Raw genomic sequence first — 19,614 nt, 5'->3', positions numbered from 1 at the left:
GGCGTCTCCACGAGCTTGTTAATGACACTTCCAAACTGATTGAGTTCGACTTCGATACACAAAGACAACAACGTGTTCAGGAGGAAGAGAAAGAAGAGAGGGAGGAGGAGGCTGACGGGAAATTACAGAAGGAGGAAATGATTTAATATGATGATGGTACTGATGATATCATCCTTATTGTGCTGAAAACACATTTACGCAGAAATGAAAGAAATTACAGATAAAAAACCTTCTTCCATGGACAGATACGTGTGAAGTATATGTGTATTTCTTTTTGTACAACATATAATTAAACAGCATATTACTGTATCTTATATTTATATATACACTCAATAGATATATACTAAAAAGGTTGATGTTGGTATTTGTGTCCTTGTGTGTCTCACATGCACAATAATTAAAGTACTTAAACATTAGTCACATATTAAAGCTGTAAAAGTTGCATGTCAGTGAAGCTGCTGAGATGGTTTGTCATGATCACATTGCATGATGGGAGAGCATCCAGTGACGTCACGATGATGTAAGAGGAAAGAGGTGGAGAGAGGCAGGAAGAGAGAGAGAGAGAGCGAGAGAGTGAGAGAGAGAGGGAGGGAGAGAGAGTGAGAGAGAGAGAGAGCACAGATGTAAGTGGCTCGTCTGTGTGTTTTAGAGGAATAATAATAAACAAGCAGAACAACACTGTGCGGGTGTGATGCATGAAGCTGTCTCCGCCTCTCTGCAGCTCTGATGCCGGCACATCGCATCCTCCTCTCCGGCTTCCAGAAGCGGTGAGTGTGGGGGGGAGCCAACAGGGAGGGGTCCTTTCATACCCTTCCTCTTCCTCCTCCTCCTCCAACTCCTCCTGCCACCCGGAGGTGTGCAGGCAGCGATGGCCATGGGAGAAGTGTCGAAGAAAGCGTCGGTGAGGAACGTGTCGGTGGAGAGAAAGAACCTCATCACCGTGTGCAGGTCAGTCCACCGTCAGGGAGGAGGATGATGCGGATGCTGCTGCTGCTGCTGAGCTTTGATTGGTCCAGATGTTTATTCTAAGTGGTCATGTGTGATGTGACAGGGATTAATAAGGGGGAAAAAACGTTGGATTTGGTGTTTAATTCTCACCACAGACAACATATATAAAGTCTATATGATATAATCTGACATCCATGCCTATGTCATCTCTATAATAAGTCATCAGAATGAGCCCTGGAAGCCACTATGTGCACCAAGGACCTTATTTGACAGCTGCTGGGTTTTCTTTACGTTAAATGTGACGTTACGCAGACAGTGTTGGAGTTTAGCGTTGTCATCCTTATGGGGGGGGGGGGGGGGGGGGGGGGGGGGGGGGGGGGATGTGTGTCCTACCAGCTGATGGCGTGGTTGCTATGAGGACAACCTTCCTGGGGCAAGGACTGGCCGGCACCCCAGGGACTCAGTGCAGGGAGGCAAGTGAGAGGCTTGTCAGGTCATTGGCTCAAACAAGGTTATTTGCTTTAACCTACATGAGTATATATACATCTGTGAACTTCTCAGTGCAAATGTAAAGATTCATTTCACTAAAGAGCAGCATGTGTTCATGTAGGGAGGCAGAGATGGAGGAGACCTTGAGAAAAGACAGCAGATGATATTCTGTGGCTGAGTCTGACCTCTGTTTCCAGATGTCCACACCCACAGTCAGTTAGTAACAGTCCTACACATTATTGTCTCGTTTGGCGAAAATCAGTGTCGTAGTTTTTGTGTAATCCTACTAACAAATAAACCAAGAAACAGACTTAAATACTTGGCTCATGTCCCATCGATTAACATGGAGGAGGCAGGATTTAAAACCTATACTGCAGCCAGCCAGCCAGCAGGGGGCGATCAAGATGATTTGCCTTCACTTTCAGGGAGCTGTCACGTCGTCCATCAGATGGTTTACGGTGAAAGAATAACCTCACGTGACTCTGCAGTGCTTTATCTTCCTTCAGCTCATTGTTTTGGTTTTATTATGGCCTCGTTTTCCACTTCAGCAGAAAGCTGTTGTCAGCAGAAATGCTGATAAACCATCATAATGTTCGTTCCATGAGTCTGTTCTAAAGACAGTTTGAAGCCCAAGTCATGTGATAGCAAGGTCCAGTCACAACGTATGTTCAGATCCACTGTGTGTGTGTGTGTGTATCTGTGTGTGCGTGTGTGTGTCACGTCTCAGTGCTGATACACTGAATACACAGGGGATTGTCTCTTGCTTTGAGGTCAGTCAGCCAATTATTGTTCTATCTGGCCACAGTCGGAGCAGCTCAATGAGACATTGTGGCCTTTGGAACAATGGGTGTTAGGATAAGCATTGTCTTATTGACACACACACACACACACACACACACACACACCACAAACTGACTGTGTACTGTGAAGTTCTCATATGTCTCACATGGAAATTGTCAAGACGCGGTTCTCTAAACATATTCCAGTGTTTATGTCTGAAAAAGGCTATAAACAGACAATCACTGACTAAAACACAACATCCTTGGCAGAGGTAATGAATTGTCAGCATATCTGACATTATTCTTACGCCGGCCTCAGTGCCGTGTCTTTCTACTTGGAGTAACTTGGTCCATATGGCTCTTTTCAAGTACACAGGATATCCAACAAACAACATTTGGCAGGTGTTCTTGCAGCAAATAGACTCGATGAATTATTCAGTCTCCAGGACAATATTGAGGAGTGGTCATTTCAGGAGAAGCACAAGCTTTAACCCGGAATAAACACAGAACCATCACAGAACAAAGGGTTATGGTATGTGATGCATATATTCCAGCATGAGGCCACTTCCTGTGAAGCTCATCTTCCTCGCAGATGGATGACGTCTGGCTTGGCTGTAGAAATGGGAGTGAGCAGGAAATGGATGGCTCACTGTGAGTGCTCACATCAGAGATACACAAAGGAATGACATTGATAAATACAATTAAGATTCACACTCAATAGATTTAATTATCTGTTATTGTTTATTCAATAAATTTGAATTTAATTTAGTCAACAAATGAGTTTATATAACGAAAAAGTGTGACTATAGTTTTAACTCTACTGAAAGAACAAAAAGCAATAATCTTTTAATCTGTTCCCTGACGAATGAATTCCCATCATGACTTTATTACAGGGAACCACACTCTTTGTTTAAAGCCTCTGTTTGCTCACTCTCTCCACCCCACACAGATTCTCAATAAAGACGCTGTTGGAGAAATACACAGCCGAGCCCATCGATGATTCATCCGAGGAATTCATCAATTTCGCCGCCATCCTCGAGCAGATCCTCAGCCACCGATTCAAAGGTGCCAATCCCGTCATGAAGAATAATAAACTGACTGCATGTTAAGGAAACTCGATATCAAATCATTATCAAAGATCTCACATAAAGAAGCGATATTGAACAGTTTCAAAAGCTGTTATTTGAAAACAACTCAGAAAGTTTGTCAGTATTAAAACTGTTAAAGCAAGAGAGGATTCTCGATTCTTGTTATTTCTTAGTGGAATCAAATAAAATGGTTAATTGAACAAATGAATTGGATCAATATTGATGTTATGTGTCTGTTTGCTTCACATTTAAAATTACTGTGCTCATGTAAAAAAAAAAATTCCTCAGGCTCTGGCAGCTGGTTCGATGGACAGAGGAGTTACTGGGACTACGTCCGCCTGGCATGTGCCAAAGTCCCCAACAGCTGCATCGGCAGCATCGAGAGCATGGAAAACATCAGCACCTCACGAGCCAAGGCAAGTCCCACATAGCGACATAACGGTAGTGACGGTACTATAAATGATGACATGAATAAAGAAAAGCAAAGAGGGGGAGGAAGGAGGAAGAGTTTCAACACATATATTAAAGCATGATGCTCAATTCTCTTCATCAGACAACGATCATAAACTGCTTTAGCTTAATTATTCTCAGTCTCTTTTCTAGACTCTACTATCGTGAGTTGTTTCCGTGCTAAAGCAATTTAGTTTTATCTAAAGACACTAAGTTGGACTCAAGGAGGAACTGATTCAATAGTAGTGGTCAAAGGTCAAAGGTCAAGGTCACTGTGACCTTTTGCCATGTGAACGCATCATTTAAAGCACACTTTGAGAGAATCCTTTCAAATTTGGAACAGATATTTACTTGTGAATTAAGCTTAGATTGGTTAGTCAAAGGTCATGTTGTCCTCATGAAACATAAGTAAATGGCCTCTTAAATATGATATCTGGATTCTGCCTTCAGACAGTTTCCTCACAATTTGACCAATTGTCCCCTTGACTCAATATATTACAAATAAATTATTATATCTAGATATTTCGGTTTGTTTGTGAAGATGTTTGTCTCACACGTTGGTGACGTCCGCAGGGCCGAGCCTGGGTGAGAGTCGCCCTGATGGAGAAGAGACTGTCTGAATACATCGTTACTGCTCTGAGGGACAGCAGAACAACCAGGTAGGAGACACCCAACAGCTACACAGCTACATCACCTCATCGCTACTGGAACCATGTTCCCACCTGCTCCTTCCTCTTTCTTTTAGGAGGTTATACGCAGAAGGAGCCATCATGTTGAGGGAGGAAGCCACAGTTCTCACGGGGATGCTCATCGGTCTCGGAGCCATAGACTTCAGGTGACCTTTAAGTTGACCTTTAAACATTTACATTTGATTGTGTTGTTTGTCTTTAATTATTTTGATTCCCTTCTGTTTGATTTCTCTTCCACAGTTTCTGTCTGAAGGGCGAGGCCTTGGACGGGAAATCTGCGGCAGTGATCGATTACACACCGTACTTGAAATTCACACAAAGGTATTTTCATTGACACTGTAGATAAATAATCATCTAGTAGTGTAGATATTTAAAATAACAACACATTTTCAACTGCCCACAATTGAAATAATTGTGCTCGTCTGTTGCAGCTACGACTACCAGAGTGATGATGACGATCAGCGCAGTGTGGACAGCAGCATGAGCGATGACAGCGTCCCCGATCACCCCTACGTCCCCCTGGTCACTGACGAGGAGAGCTGGAGCACAAAGTGTCGCAAGATGGAGCAGAGGTTCAAGATTGTCAACGCTCAGAAGGTAGGAGGCCAGCTGTTAACGTTTGAACCATAGAATCGATGTTTAAAGATGGACGACAGGGCTCCACTTTGTACTGGAATCTCGGAGACAGATGTCGTTATATACAGCTATGGTTAATATACTCAAGAAAATATCCCTTAAAGGAACATTTCGATCATTCTAAAGTGATTAATAAGTGTAAAAGCATCAGCTGAGGGCAGATATTTATTTTCACTCAGCGTGGATGTGTGTTATCAGGGTTACCTGGAGGAGCTTGTGCGCCTGCGTGAGTCCCAGCTGAAGAACACGGAGGCGGAGAACAAGAGCCTGAAGAACCGGCTGGAGGAGATACACAGCCAGAGCCATCTGGAGAAGAAGGAGCTGGAGGCCATCGTCCTGGAGCTTCAGGAGCAACTGTGAGTGCAACGGACACTAAAGGTCACAATGAGATTTTGGAAGCTGATTAGTTACAGTAAAAGGTTTGAGGCATGGCTGATCCAGAAGTCTGGATATGATCAATTCTTGTTAATGTCTTGCTTCATGATCCCCAGGACAAGCTTGATTCCATGTGATTCCAATCATCTGGCCAAAAACCTCTCGATACCCCTGATCAACGAGTGGCCGGCACTGCAGCCGTACAACAACCAAACGGACGTCAAGCTGTTCCGCAGGTTTGATTCCTGGTTTAACTTATCGCTCATGCAACACATTGAGATCAGTTGTTTAAGGTTATGGAGGATTTCTGCTCCTTCATGACAACAACTGAAAATAGAATCAGAAATACTAAATACACACAATACACACTAAGACAAAGATTGTTGCATTAGGTATCGTTAATTTCTGCTTCTCCTGCAGGAGGAGCTTCCCCAGCACGGAGCTGCTGTCAGTGGAGCTCAGTCTGGATTCAGACTCTCATAGGACGGGGAAACAGAACGGAGACTGGTGCACAGGTAACATTATAAAAAGTGGTATAGTGACTGTGCCACACTGTGTTTAGGTGAGTTAACATGTGAGTAATTGACTTCATGTCCGTCCCACCCCTTCCAGAAAAGGACTACACCCCCTCCATGATGGGCCTGTGTGGGTCCTTGGCCTCGATCCCGAGCTGCAAGTCTCTAAACAGCCTCAAGTCCAGTGAGTGCCTGGTTGACATCAGCACAGAAAACAGTCCTGCGCTCTCTCCCAGCTAGGGGGCGCCAAAGAAACACTGCCAACCACTCAACAAACAGACAATTAAAAAAACAAAAAGAGGACTTTTGGTAGGCGGACAAACACGTTGTCTTTACGCGGCCCTCGACTTCGTCCAGTTACCTTTTAACGCTCCGAGCACGGCACACTCTCTAGCTACACCTTTCAAGCGTTTGAGGAAGAGTGGCCTCCCCGTCTGGGACTGTCCCAACAAAGACGCAGGGATCAGCTGCTGTGCCGCCCGACGGCCTTCCTCACTTTCACTGTCTCTCATTGTCTTGACATGATTAAGCCTCCTGGAATGCAAACAACTGGTTCATGTTTGACCTCTCTTGCATCACCACACTTGATTTTGTGCAATGGCAGTGCTGCATCTGTACCGGTCCCGCTCGTCCAATACTCACTGTAGGGGTTGTTCTGTATGTCCCTGTCTGTTTGTCAGTGTCTTATCAGTCGGTCAGTGTGTCTGCTGCAAAATACAGGCAGGTCTGTTGAGCTCTTTTAGGAAACAGAAAGAATGTTTTTGCCATATTACAAGAGATAAAAAAAAGAAGGTTGTTGATATTAGGATGAATGCCAGTATAGACCTTATTCAATCATACAGTAGGTTAGATTCAGGTTTTGGGGATGTGACACAAATGATCTGTGAGGTTACCAAGGTTTGCAGGGGCACTACGATGTGAACATAAAAAAATAAAGATGTAATATCTATTGCATACAAATGCAAAAATGCATTGTGACTATGCAGCGTGAATGTTTTCTTTTTCTTTTTCAACAAACCTGGCTCGATAGGATAGTTTGAGAGAAATGGTGAATGTGTAACGTGCGTGTGTGTCATCAGGTTTTTGTCCTAATTTGTGTCTCTTTGTGATCGTTTTTTTTTTGTACTGTAATTCATTTTATGTCATGGAGTACTTACCAATATGATTTAGCATCATGTAAATTGCTATATCATGCAGGGTTTGTTGAGAGTTGGGTTATGTTGTGTTATTTAAATCTGCAATAAAACTGCCTTTTTTTTAAACATGAAATACTGGCAGGAATTGGATGTGTATTCTTGTTAGCATTAATGCTACTGATGCGTCACCGATGCTACTAACACCAAAAGTGATCGAAAACACAAACACCCCGAGAACTGAGTCGCTCTTTCACCTCTACATATATTATTTGTGCATGATATACAATGTAGAGCACAGGTCAACAAATAATTTATAGACTTATAGGGAGCTGGTTAAGTAATTACTTATAGAGAAGGGTAAGTTTGTACTTCTCATTCCTTTTCAAATATGTAGATTAAATCATTAAGTGTTTTTTTTCATCATCACTGTTTGTAAATAATGCTTTTTCTGTTTATTTATTATATAATTTCTCTTTTTTTTCTTGAGATAAGTTAAAAAAATGAATGAATTAACTGTAGGTCCAAGAGCCCATGACCTTTGCCCCTGTGCCTCGGTCACTTTTTGTCCTCATGCCTCCTCTTTGTTGCTACACTTTGAGAAGCACGACGTCGTGTCTCTTCAAATGGGTTTAAAATGACCCACGTGGGGTCAAAGGTCAGGATCATTCATTCATTAAAACAGACAAATGCACAGAGCTGAACAAACAGCGGCTGAAGCGCCTTTGGAAAAGCTTTATGCAGGAGACACATTCCACATCGACACACTGTCCAATTAACTGCCCGGCTGTAAATGAATGGACACTGAGGGGTTGAAAAAGGCTTGGTTTGGTTACTGGGTTTTATCTTTGGCTGCTGTGTGACGGTGACATCAGTTGCTGGGTGCAGTCGCAGGAGATAGATGAGCAGGCCACTGGACACATGGTTCAGCACTTCACCCTTTCGTGATAAAGCACTTTCACTCCTATTCAGCTGCGCCAGACACACGAGCATGTCATCTGAGTGTGGGCTGCATGGGGTAACTCTGGGCCAGTTCAGCTTGTGAGTGGACACTGGGAGCCCACAGATCTGTTAGTAAAAGGACGTGTCATGTTATCTTTGGCCCCATCTCCTGTCCCACCATTGGCACTCCCTTTTACACAGAATCTGGACATTTATCTCCTAAAATGCACACTGTCTCGCACACCACCCATAACCACTTCACAGTCCACCCAGACGCTGCCTACACACCCAGCTGCGGTCATTTAATAGGCCTCAGAATATCATGATGAAGTTATTAAGAGGACCATACCAGTGGTTTTGTGTGTTTCAATTATATAAATTAGGACATGTCATTTCCTTATCTGTTATTCACTTGATAACAGAAAATGAAAAATTCAATAAAACATATCCCCAAGTTAAACTAGCCCTAACTTTAGTGAAGCGCACACATTAAAACCTAAGAATAACAATAATACAATTGGACATTTATACATAGACACTTTAACTGTGTACATTGTACACAATAGTAATAAATTTGCATTTTTTTTTAATACATGTGTTTCTATACTGTGGTATTGTTAGTTTATTTGAATATGTTTTTGTTCCACCACATATGATATGTAGTTTTGATACATGTGCAGGTTTAATTGCCATGCAGATTTACACAAACAAGGAATTTGCTGTGTAGTATTTGTGCAAGTTTAAATATAAAACATATAACCTTAGTGAATTACATGGAATGGTAAATTACAGTAGTTTCCTCACCTTTCAACAGTTTTAAAGGAATTTTTGAAACTTTTAATTGTGTTGTTCAACAGTAAGTTTTAGGAATCTGAAGTTTAAACTTTAAGTTTTAGTGACCTGTGGGCGGTGACAGCAAAGTTCCTTTAACCAGAGGCCTGACGGATTGACGGCGGACTGTCCAATAGGATCACAGCTGGGGTCTCCGCCAACCAATGGGAAGTGAGATCGGCCGCCGGGGGGACCCGCCTCCTCCCTGATTAAACCCTCAGCAGCGTGGAAGTGGAGGAGAAGAGTTTGTGTTAACGAGAACACGGAGAGTCACCGTGGGCCCAGAAACACACGCGAACCAGCGGGGGCCTCACACTAAAAACCCTGCGACCGTGCAATGAAAACACACGCGGGGCTCTGCGTGGAAGACGTCGGGGTTGACGCACAAGTGAGTTTTTGAGAGCGGAGCCGCTTCCTCGTTCCCGAGAACCGAGTGGAAACATCCGAACATCCTCACAAAGAAAGTTCGCCTGCTAGGCTGCTAACCGAGCTCCGGTAGGGGGGGGCGGGGGAGAACCGTGAGCACCCCGGGGGGAGACCGCACCACCAGCGGCCTGGGAACGTGTCATCTGTCGAGTCTTCCTGGTGCTTTTAACTCGGCAGGAAACTGGTTAAATGAGTAAAAGCCTGAGTTTTAAAAGGGTTTTTGTTTTGAGTCGTCATCATCATCATCATCATCAGGAGAAGAGGAGGAGGAGGAAGAGTTGCAGCTGGTAACTCGACCACCAGAGTTTTCCACAGAGCGCCCCCCAGCTCTTCACCCTCAGGGCCGGACCACGACCCCCACACCGCTGCAGAGACTCCCAGCTCCGACCCGGTCCGACCTGAGACATGTCCGCCCGAAGCGGGGCTCCACAGACCCCGGGGGCAGCGCTGCGCCCGCAGCCCCTCAAGGCCACCGTCCCCTACCAGCTGACCGGTAAAACCCGGTCCCACCACCGGGATGGGAAGACCGGTAAGAGCCCGACACCTGTCACACAAGTCCGGTCCCCTGGATTCATGCTTAATGGTTTTTAAATAAGAATGATGATAAACGTTAAATAAGTTGCACCTTTAACCAAAACTCAGTGACAGTTGGTTTAAAAGTTAAGAGGTGAAGGCAAACAATCATAAACAGCCATAAAGCAAATAATAAACGTGCTGCCACTATAATAAAAAGGTATTTCAGAATAAATGCAGCTGCTACATCCTCATCAGTTTGCTTGGTAAATACTTGTAATGTTATTGATGACCAGAAAAAGTTAAATTAAAATAGTAGAGTTAACATGATTTACAATCCAAATTTACAATATCATTCATATAAATAGCGTTAAAAGATAAGAATAAAGCCTCACTGGGCCACATGGCGTCTGGTTTTTGAGGTTCCTCTGTCATTTTGTAAGTTTCTTAACCACAAGTTTTTCAACTGAACATCACTAATCGAACAATCATTGTTTGGTGATTATCATTTATCAATTTACGGATCAACTAATCATTATTAAGTGTGTTGTATTGTTTTCTGTAAATATGTTTATATATTAAAGTATTCTTCTGTTGTACTGTCATTGGATTTCGAATAAGGAAATGAACACAACACTTTATACAACAATGCTATAGAAATAAGGTAATACAGATAATACAAACTAGCAGTTATTACTCTTTTATAAAGATCACACATTGTCAATATATCAGAGAATCATTTGGTTGATTTAAATGTCAGACAAAACTGCAAAATGGCCGTTAAAAGTCTCCAGAGGTGACGACTGCAGCTTCTCAGCAATAAAAGGAAAAGTACCCAAACCCAAAATATGAGGATTTCCTAACTATTAATCTATTTTCAAAATTATATTTAAAACAATGTTGTTCATGGATGTAAAGTAGGTTAGAACTTTTGTAATGCAACTACATTAAACCCTTGTGTTTAGTTCATGACTTTTATTATATTATTCATGTGTTTTCTGATATCTTTAAAATGACTGAAAGCAACACTAGGCTCAAAATTCAATAAGTCTTTTTCTGAGATATAAAAACAAAGAATTAACAGCTGATGTGAATCTGTTGTCACATCTATAATGTAAAGTTGTTTCTGACACTGACAGCTGGAAACACCACACTGCACCAGCTGAGCTCTGGCATGAGGCGGACCATGTCCCTGGACGCCATCATCGGGCCCTACCTGCAGGGACACTGGCCCAAAGAACCAGAGGGACAGAGCAGCCCCTCGTGCAAAGACAAATCCACTCAGGTCAGCCCCAGTTGAAAAAGTGTGAATTTAATAATGATGATGGCAAGTTTGAATGAAAGCATGCATACGTTTGTTTGTTTTGACCTTTGCAAGTGAGTAATGTCAGGATATGGTGGAAGATTAGTTTGCATGTTTTGCAGAGAACAGGGTTGCAATGAGAAACTGTGAGGGAGGGAGTGTCCGGTGCTTTTGCACAGCTATTGCAGACTTAAGAACCGCAGCCGTGAGAACAGTCCCTGAAGTCAGCTGACGCGGCCGTTTTGGCTGCACCCATCCTCTCTGCTCTACGCAGGCACTCGCCACTGCGCTTCGGTTGCCCACATCCTCCTCCCCCTCTTTGTTTTTTCAGTTTCTCCGACTGTTTCTTACTCTTGTACAAGTGTGAACAGAGACTCTGTGGGTGTGGATGATGTGATGTGGCTGCATATCAGCTTGTGAGCATGAAAACCTGATCTGTACTTGGTGTGAAACGTCTGTGCAATATGTTTTGAAGTCTTGTTTTAATGTGACAACAGTGTCACAGTGTCAGATTTGAATATTACAGCCTCACACCAAGCTTTAATATACATGCTCATGTGTCAGTGACATTCCACGTTACTTTGAGGGTTTTTGTTTTCATAGCAGCTGACCATGCTGTGGTTTTCTTCCACCTCCAGACACCAGACTCGTGGTCAGATGGCTCTCAGAGCCGGAGAGGCAGCAGCAGCAGCAGCCACAAGCGATCAGCATCATGGAGCAGTGATGAACATCTGCGGGAGGTCAGCATCAGCCGTCTCTGGTCAACATGCGTTTTTTTAACACTCAGGACCATGCTGTATTTTTGAATCAAAGAGGACAAGCTGCTGAACGAAGCCCTGACTCGGTTACTGTGGCAGCATTGAGCAAGAGGAGATCAAATGACCTCATCTCAAAGAAACTTCCCTTTTTCCACTAGAGCTCAACTCTTTGTGACATCTTTTTTTATCCCAACACCACGATCAGATTATCAAAACAAGCCACTGAAGGGATCTTGCAGATTGTGTGTGTGTGTGTGTGTGTGAGATGTTTGAAGGACTTATTGACTGACTGTAACGCTCTGTTCCTTGCAGATTGCTAAACTAAAACAACAGCTGCAGCAGCGCAACAGACCTGCGCTCTCAGGGGGACATGACAAAAACTCACAGCGAGGGTATCCTCAGAGGAGCTGCAGCCTAGGAACCACCCAGGTAACTCACCAGCATCAGCACACACAAACACACCGCCCCACTTACTTCATGTATGTGTTTTTCTTTTAAGTTTAGTTAAAACACCTCTTCAACCAGGGTGAACTGTCTCCAAATGATCACTGCTGACTTTCATCAAAGTGAATAAGGAAATGGTGCAGCTCATTGCAGGAAGTGAATGAAAAAAAAAAATTGAAGCAACAGGAAGACGACATCACACTGCTTCTGTTCAGAGTGAAATTTCTTCTTTTCAGCACATCTGCTCATGCCTGGTCTCAGGTGGTTTGACACTTAGCAAACTGATATACAAAGGCCACAAACCAGAGTAAAGCATTTCTAAGGACGTTGCACGCCTGCCAGCTGTAATTATCATTGTGGAATTCTATGAATTCAGCCGTTATCTCCAGCACACGTGGATTTGATACTGGGCTCGTGAAGTCTGAGCTTTGGACACTGTACAGGAAGGCTTCAGGATGTGATTTGGTAATAACAGTCACAACCTTTTTTTATTGCACTTTTCCAATGATGTAACACACGTAGTTTTGAAATAAGAGGAAACAAGAAAAGCTGACAAGACAGCTGTGCAAAAAGGCGTCTGATGTGTTGAAAGTTGCTCCTCAACCTGGATTCACCATAAACTCTATTCAACTCATGTGTCCTCAGACTCAGTCAATTCCCATCCCCCTCGCTCCCTTGTCTACGCTGGTCCCTCGACTGCGCTGCAGTGTGGAGGGCCTCAACCAGGAGCTGGAGGGCATGTTCATCTGCCAGCCGCTGCATCCTCAGCACAGGGTAACTACCACTCACCATTCACACATGGAAAACCCCAGGAACTGTTTTACTCTCAAAGAAAGGAACAATATGTAAAAACACTTAAAAATATAATAGATTATGTTAGTAACGCTGGTTGTTTCCTGTTTTCAGCTCCTCGAGGTGCCTGATGGTCACCGGGCTCCGGTCCCTCGACTGAGCTGCAGCAGTGGTTCCCAGAGTGACCCCACCACCACAACCCTATCTTCATCCTCCCCCTCCCCCTGCTCCTCTCCCAGCTACATCTCCTCCTCCCCACCCAACTCTGGAGAGGCCCCTGTGGACCGGCAACAAGGTTAGTCTTTTAGCACAGGGGGGCATTTTAAGGTCAGTACTGATGTGGCAGTACGATGTGTGGGTCAGGGGAGGAGCTGAATAAAGCATAAGCAGGTTTGAACTTTCAAGTGGTATTAACTATGTCTTAAGTTTTATAATTCAGCTGTGACACCCTGCTACAATGAAAACAGGAAATTGAGACATACAAACCAGAGAACTCGTAGTTTGAATAATGCGTGTCTGATAATTTTTTTTATTTGAAATAAACTTTGCCCCTAATGGAAGATATATTAAATACTTAAATAAAGAAACTCTCTTGAACTCTTGAAATATTACTTATATTTCGATGACATTAACATTAGAAAATAAGATGTCTCTAATCAGATGCCTCGGATCTTGTTGTAAACATTTACTTCCCTCTTGTTTTCAGGCTCCACAGACAGCGCAGAGATGTGCCTCCTGTCTCCGTTCTCCTCCCAGAACGAGGCAGACCTCTCCCTGCCGCTGCTGATCTCCTCGTCTCCAGGACCCAACAAAAGCTTCTGCTTCCAGCGAGAACCTCCAGAAGGCTGTGAAAAGGTCACAGTCTGGGAGGAGACCAGGTACGTTTCTTATTTATTCTAGTTTGAACATTTGTTACAGTAGTTGAGACAGGACTCTACTGTATCGTCTCTCTGTCAGTGCGATGCTGACCTCTAGTGGTGACTATAGTTTGTTCTTTGTCCTATTCACCTTTTGATTTTATACCAAGTGAAGACTCCACTCTGTCAGTACATAATTGATTCTCATTCAAAGTAGAATAAATTAGAATTTGATGTGAGTGTTTACACTAATAGTCTCATTCAATACGGTGTGAATATGTATTTTTAAGTCGTCCTTTTGGACAAGTTTTGATGACTCATCATGTGATAATATCCTCATTGTTGTGATTTTTAGTTTTCCTTGTCATTTTGATCTCCTTGTGAGTTTGTAGCTTGTTTCGATCTTGAGTAGAATAAAGTTTGGCACACACAGATTTCCAGCACTTACACTTTGATGGATATAAGTTTGGTGTCATGTCGACTCTCCTCTCTTTCTGTAGCACTCAAAGCCAATCAAAGCCCACCCTCTTCTCCTCCTGCCCGGACCCCAACAAGGTCAACTTCACCCCCCACGGGGGCTCAGCCTTCTGGCCCGTCAGCCTCCTGAGGCCCCTGCTCCCCTCCATGGACCTGTTGTTCCGCAGCCTCGCCATCTCCCCAGCAGGCAGCTGCTCAAACCAGGGTACGATTTCCTGTCAGGCGGCGTCCTCTGAGAACCCTTCTGCTGCTTCAGATCCTCCGGCTGCTGCCGCTGCCACCGTGGGAGAAAGCTCCGGTCAGGGCCTCGCTTTCTGATCAGTGCTGCAGATTGATATCTGAAGAGTTTGTATAATGCAAATCTTTGAGTCTCCTGGGACAGATTTATCCCAGTTGCTTTATTTTAGGAAGGTCCCATTGCTTTTCTACACAGGTATAAAAAAAAAAAACTTATGTTAAAAAAATATATATAGAAAGAAATTGAATATGATAATTGTGCATGATCCAAAGCTTTGCTTTATACGTTACTTGTGTCAACTTTCGAGGCATCGTGACATCTCTAAATTAAAAGCTTTGTAGTTGAGACGTTTCATTATCCAAAGATTTAGTTTTGGCCAAACCAGAGTGTGAGCAACGGCTCATTTATTCTCCTCTTACACGATCTGAGATGTGATTCGTTGACTGATTTGCTGCACAAATTTAGCCGTTTCCCCAAAGAAGCCATGATGTAGACTTTTTATTTGATGCTGGTTATAAAACCCATGACTGTGGTGTACCTCTCGGTCCAAAATGTCGGGAGTCTGGGTCCAGTAAGAAAAACACATTGGGAATACGTTTGTTTTTAAGCATTTAAAGATATTTTTCTGCGATTCTCCTTCGATTTGTTTTCACCTAACTCGACCCTTCAGCTGTTGCTGGTGTACAAAGCATGACAAATCAGTTTGGTACTTCTTTTCTTTTTTTTTCTGATTTAAAAATGAACTTTTTGTTAGCTGTATACTGAAGGGAATATTCCATTTGTCTGACTTGGGTACCATCAGTACCTAAAGGCTTCAGCTTCATGCATTCCTGCTTTCAAAGTTGCTCCTATGTTATTTTTGTTGTTGTATCTCGTTTACTTCCAAAAAAGTAAATTGTACACATGTTAAAGGATGAAAACCTGCTATTCCTCGATGTTCTAGATGTGTGCTTGACTGTATGTTTATAGTTTGGAGGTTTCACAGCCTAGTTGACTACCTAACCAGTTTTAGTGGTGTAGATTTGTCATCAAGTGTTTTTCTTTGACCATGTTCTTTTTTTAATCTGCCATGCTGACAAGCTGATGTTCAGATAGAGGTTTATTGCTGGTAGACATGTTTGCACAAATTGAACTGCTACGTTTGAGTCGCAATTCTTAGTTTTATATCCACTTTTTGTACTTCATTGTAAATTGTAGTAATGTGTATTTTCTACACCTTTTTTTCCAATTACCTGCAACATAAGCTATAAGACAGTTACTTTTAGTTTCATTCTGTCAGTATAAGTGAGGCAGGTGTTACATGAGATGTTGTATCAGGTGGATTTTTATGCACTTCCAGGAGAGGCTTTTTTATTTGGAGGAAACGCTTGTGAATCCTGGGTTTATTGTGTCGGAGAGGAGTTGTGTTTATGGGTGTGTGTGTGTGTGTGTGTGCGTGCACGTTGATGGGAAGTTAACTAGTCTGACTGTTAGACTAACTTCTGCTAGTTTTAGTGTCCTGGTGAATTGCAGATGCATTTAAACATTGTCTTTTTCCAAATTAGCCTCAAGGTCAATGTTTATGTCGTCTGCGATGAAGCCGGGGACGTGCTGTTATCTCAGGTTCTGTGTTCTGTCCACATAAATATATGATTGATAATTTGCTGACTCCGTGTGAATTTCTACTCTTCGGTTATGACTGTTGATGACATGGTTTTGAGGTTCCAGCACCTATAATGATCTAATCTGCAAGTTGTGCGGTAACATTTACCGCTCACAGTGTCACAGGAACAGAGCTGGGTGTTGTTGTTACATCACAACGTGTGAGAAACACAGTTTGTCTTTAAGAACTCAACCTTTTCACATCTCAGTTTAATAAAACAAAAGTCTGATCTGTTGTGTCTCAGTAGGAAAAACAACAGATATAATTCAAGGGTTGAATTAGATTGTGATTGTAAAGTTAAAGTACTGAACAATCTGTTTCCACTTTACTTAACAGGAGCATTTGCTGCTCGTGCTGCTTATGAATGGACAAAATAATACAACCTGGGGCTATGAGAAATTGGGATTTTTCACGGTTGACTGGCACAGAATGATTAATTAAGAATAAGCCACAATCTGCAGACCAATAACAATAATGGAAGTTTCCTCCTCCAGCATTGTTTCATTAATTCAAATAGACCTGAATTGTCTGCGTTTTGAATCGTCTAAAATTCCCAATGAACAATTTCTGGAGTGAAAATTAATGTGGATGTCAAGGAGGAGAATTTATCATCCATCACCTGCTGACACATGCATATATGTCCATGTCACGTGACGCAGCCCTGTACAGATGTGCAGCAGTCGTGTCGTCTCGCTGTGTGATTGGCTGAGGCTGCAAGGAGGTGGTGTCCACTTCACTGAACGTCCCGGCCTGAAGGAAACCGTGGAGCGGTCCTCATTCGCTCCCTCAGCCGCACAGCCTCAGCTCTTCTACGGACTCGGCCGGAGAGAGGTCCCGCTGCCATGTCGGTGTTCAGCCTCCTCGCCAAACAGCTCCGGAGCCACCCGGCTGTAAGTGTGTTTTTATTCTAACGCGTGAACGACCCGGTGACATTGAAGGGAGCCGGGGAGGACGCGCGCTGTGTGGGTGCGTGCCTGGAGCGCGCTCCCGTTTTTTTCCCATTCACTCCTTAATCATAAGTGCTAATAATTAAAATGCACCGCAATGGCATTTACACCAAATGCAGCCAATGCGTAAAGGCACTTTACACATTTGGTGATTAGGGTGAGAGAAAAACGCGACTATTACAACTTGTGTATTCATGTGATGATTCCTCTACAGCCACAGATTTGTGATTAAATTAACGATTAAATAATATTCCAGTCATATAATTTGAATGCATCTTTCATTCTAAACCCACTCTCTCATCCATGTATTTGTGGTGTGATCCCTCCTTGCGCATGTAGATTGGGCTGTACCACCATCTCAGCGTCTTTTGAAAAAGCTTTAAAAAACGAATCACCTGCAGTGACGAGGCAGAAAACATCCTCACGATATTCACTTGTTATAATAATGATAAAAATGATAATACTGATGATCTGAAGGGAAAGGTCAGCTGAAACCAGACGCCTCCATGCGAGCACTGCGTTTCAGCCATGTATGAAGGTTGCTGCAGCACGTACTGTACTGTATGGACTGTACCATATAGACTCCATGCTGGAATGACTCTCTACTGTTTATCAGAGGGCGACAGAGTCAAGCTGTTATTAATAGATCACTGAATAAAGACTGAGTGTGTCTGTCTCCTGTTACAAACTGTGAACTGTGCTTCAGGTGAGACATTGTGTCTCTAAACATTTATTATAATCATAATCTGTTTTATATGTGATTATAATCACATTTGGATCAGTTCATTTGGTAGAGATGAGTAAATCCTGTGTATTTTATGTTATGAATATTATAACATTAATATGTAATATAATAAACTAAATGCAGTTACAAGTTGCTTTACAAATTAAAACTGAAGAATCCAGGGCAACTGTAGAAAACAATAGAAAACAATGACAGCATCAGACAACAGAAGAGCACAAAGATAAGCTGCAACATATTGGCCTTATAATACTACTACTGCTACTATTACTACTTCTACTAATAATACTAATAATATCGACATTTTGATGCTTGAATGGAATAAAATTTCAATATGAAATGGTTTATGTAAAACAAATAAGAGAACCACTTTCAGGGACGAGAGGACACCCACACAAAGTCTTTATTTTCAACAAATTTGTGAACAAACGTTTGCTCTCTTGACACATAGATTTTGTTCTGTTCCCACCAGCTGATCCCCCTCTTCATCTTCATCGGTGGTGGCGTGACCATGAGCGCCACGTACCTGGCTCGTCTGGCTCTGAAAAACCCAGATGTCTCGTACGTACTCGATATATCACAGACAGCAAAGAGACATTCCTGTTGTGGATCTATTGTTTTGTATCAAGCACATATTGTAAATGATTATTAAACCTAAGTGTATTTGTAAGTATCACATGTTGCATGAGGAACATTAATAACCTCAAGGAGTCAAATTCCAAAAGTGTCCTCGGTTCTTGTCCACAGATGGGATCGTAAGAACAACCCTGAGCCCTGGAACAAACTGGGGCCCAACCACCAGTACAAAGTAACAACTTTCTGATTATAATAATAATCATGATAATAATAATGATATGGATTATTTAGATTTTACACTTTTGTGTGTGACAGCTTGGTTTGATTCAAAGAATGAACCTCCATCTGTTAAGGACATCCCATATCTTATCTCACCTCAAAGTCCATATACCTTTATACTGATTGTGTATGTTTGTTTCTCTGTGTGTGTGTGTGTGTGTGTGTGTGTGTGTGTGTGTGTGTGTGTGTGTGTGTGTGTGTTTCCAGCTTTTCGCAGTTAACATGGACTACTCCAAGCTGGAGAAGGACAGGCCTGATTTCTAGGTCGCACGTCCGCCTCTGACGTCGTCTTCAGTGGGAAGAGCCGTTGCACTTTTATTTGTTTTTCCAAATATGAAATAAACCCGTGACGCTGGATGAAGGTTGCCGCACTCATTCAGCTCATTCTGGAGGACGGGATCAATCACTTTATCGGTGACTGTCTGAATTTATAAAGCAGGCAACCACCTGTTTTACTAATGTATGAATTTATTTTTGTTGTAAATCATTAAATCTATATAAACCCCACCTGTCATTCGTGTGTATCTCTTGTGGCCTGGGACTAAAACACCTGAGAAATCCCAGCTTCAGGGTTTCAGGAGCTGAAGTTCATGTTAGGACTTTTTTTTTTGAATGAAAAGAGTTAGTTAGAGTCTGACAATAAATCTTCTTTTATGTTATAAATCACAAGAAAACATATTATTTATAATTTTACCTCAATGAAGGAACATGTTTCAGCTTTTGAGGGAGATGGTTTAAACGTATT

The 19,614-nt window shown here is 42.6% G+C and overlaps 3 protein-coding genes across 3 annotated transcripts; all 3 read left to right on the top strand.

Annotated features, from left to right (window-relative positions):
- The first annotated feature begins 728 nt into the window (after positions 1-728).
- Positions 729-6,247, top strand: rundc3ab (RUN domain containing 3Ab). The gene is made up of 11 exons (XM_053413931.1): positions 729-948; positions 3,166-3,281; positions 3,593-3,720; positions 4,328-4,413; positions 4,500-4,589; positions 4,684-4,764; positions 4,875-5,040; positions 5,278-5,435; positions 5,571-5,690; positions 5,875-5,969; positions 6,067-6,247. Exons 1-11 carry the CDS (start codon positions 869-871, stop codon positions 6,207-6,209), a joined length of 1,263 nt encoding a protein of 420 aa, XP_053269906.1. The 5' UTR covers positions 729-868; the 3' UTR covers positions 6,210-6,247.
- A 2,840-nt stretch (positions 6,248-9,087) lies between these two features.
- On the top strand, positions 9,088-16,324 carry LOC128426394 (glucocorticoid-induced transcript 1 protein). Its single transcript, XM_053413241.1, has 8 exons — positions 9,088-9,830; positions 10,954-11,099; positions 11,756-11,857; positions 12,188-12,304; positions 12,965-13,093; positions 13,226-13,406; positions 13,818-13,989; positions 14,469-16,324. Exons 1-8 carry the CDS (start codon positions 9,707-9,709, stop codon positions 14,761-14,763), a joined length of 1,266 nt encoding a protein of 421 aa, XP_053269216.1. The 5' UTR covers positions 9,088-9,706; the 3' UTR covers positions 14,764-16,324.
- Positions 16,325-17,040: 716 nt separating this feature from the next.
- ndufa4b (NDUFA4 mitochondrial complex associated b) lies at positions 17,041-19,376 on the top strand. The gene is made up of 4 exons (XM_053413240.1): positions 17,041-17,215; positions 18,487-18,575; positions 18,762-18,822; positions 19,077-19,376. Exons 1-4 carry the CDS (start codon positions 17,168-17,170, stop codon positions 19,131-19,133), a joined length of 255 nt encoding a protein of 84 aa, XP_053269215.1. The 5' UTR covers positions 17,041-17,167; the 3' UTR covers positions 19,134-19,376.
- The last annotated feature ends 238 nt before the right edge of the window (positions 19,377-19,614 follow it).

The sequence above is a fragment of the Pleuronectes platessa genome, chromosome 21, assembly GCF_947347685.1.
Source record: "Pleuronectes platessa chromosome 21, fPlePla1.1, whole genome shotgun sequence".
In the NCBI taxonomy this organism is placed as follows: Eukaryota; Metazoa; Chordata; class Actinopteri; order Pleuronectiformes; family Pleuronectidae; genus Pleuronectes; species Pleuronectes platessa.
The sequence above is the reverse complement of the archived record's forward strand: the minus strand, read 5'-3'. Positions and strand labels throughout refer to the sequence as shown.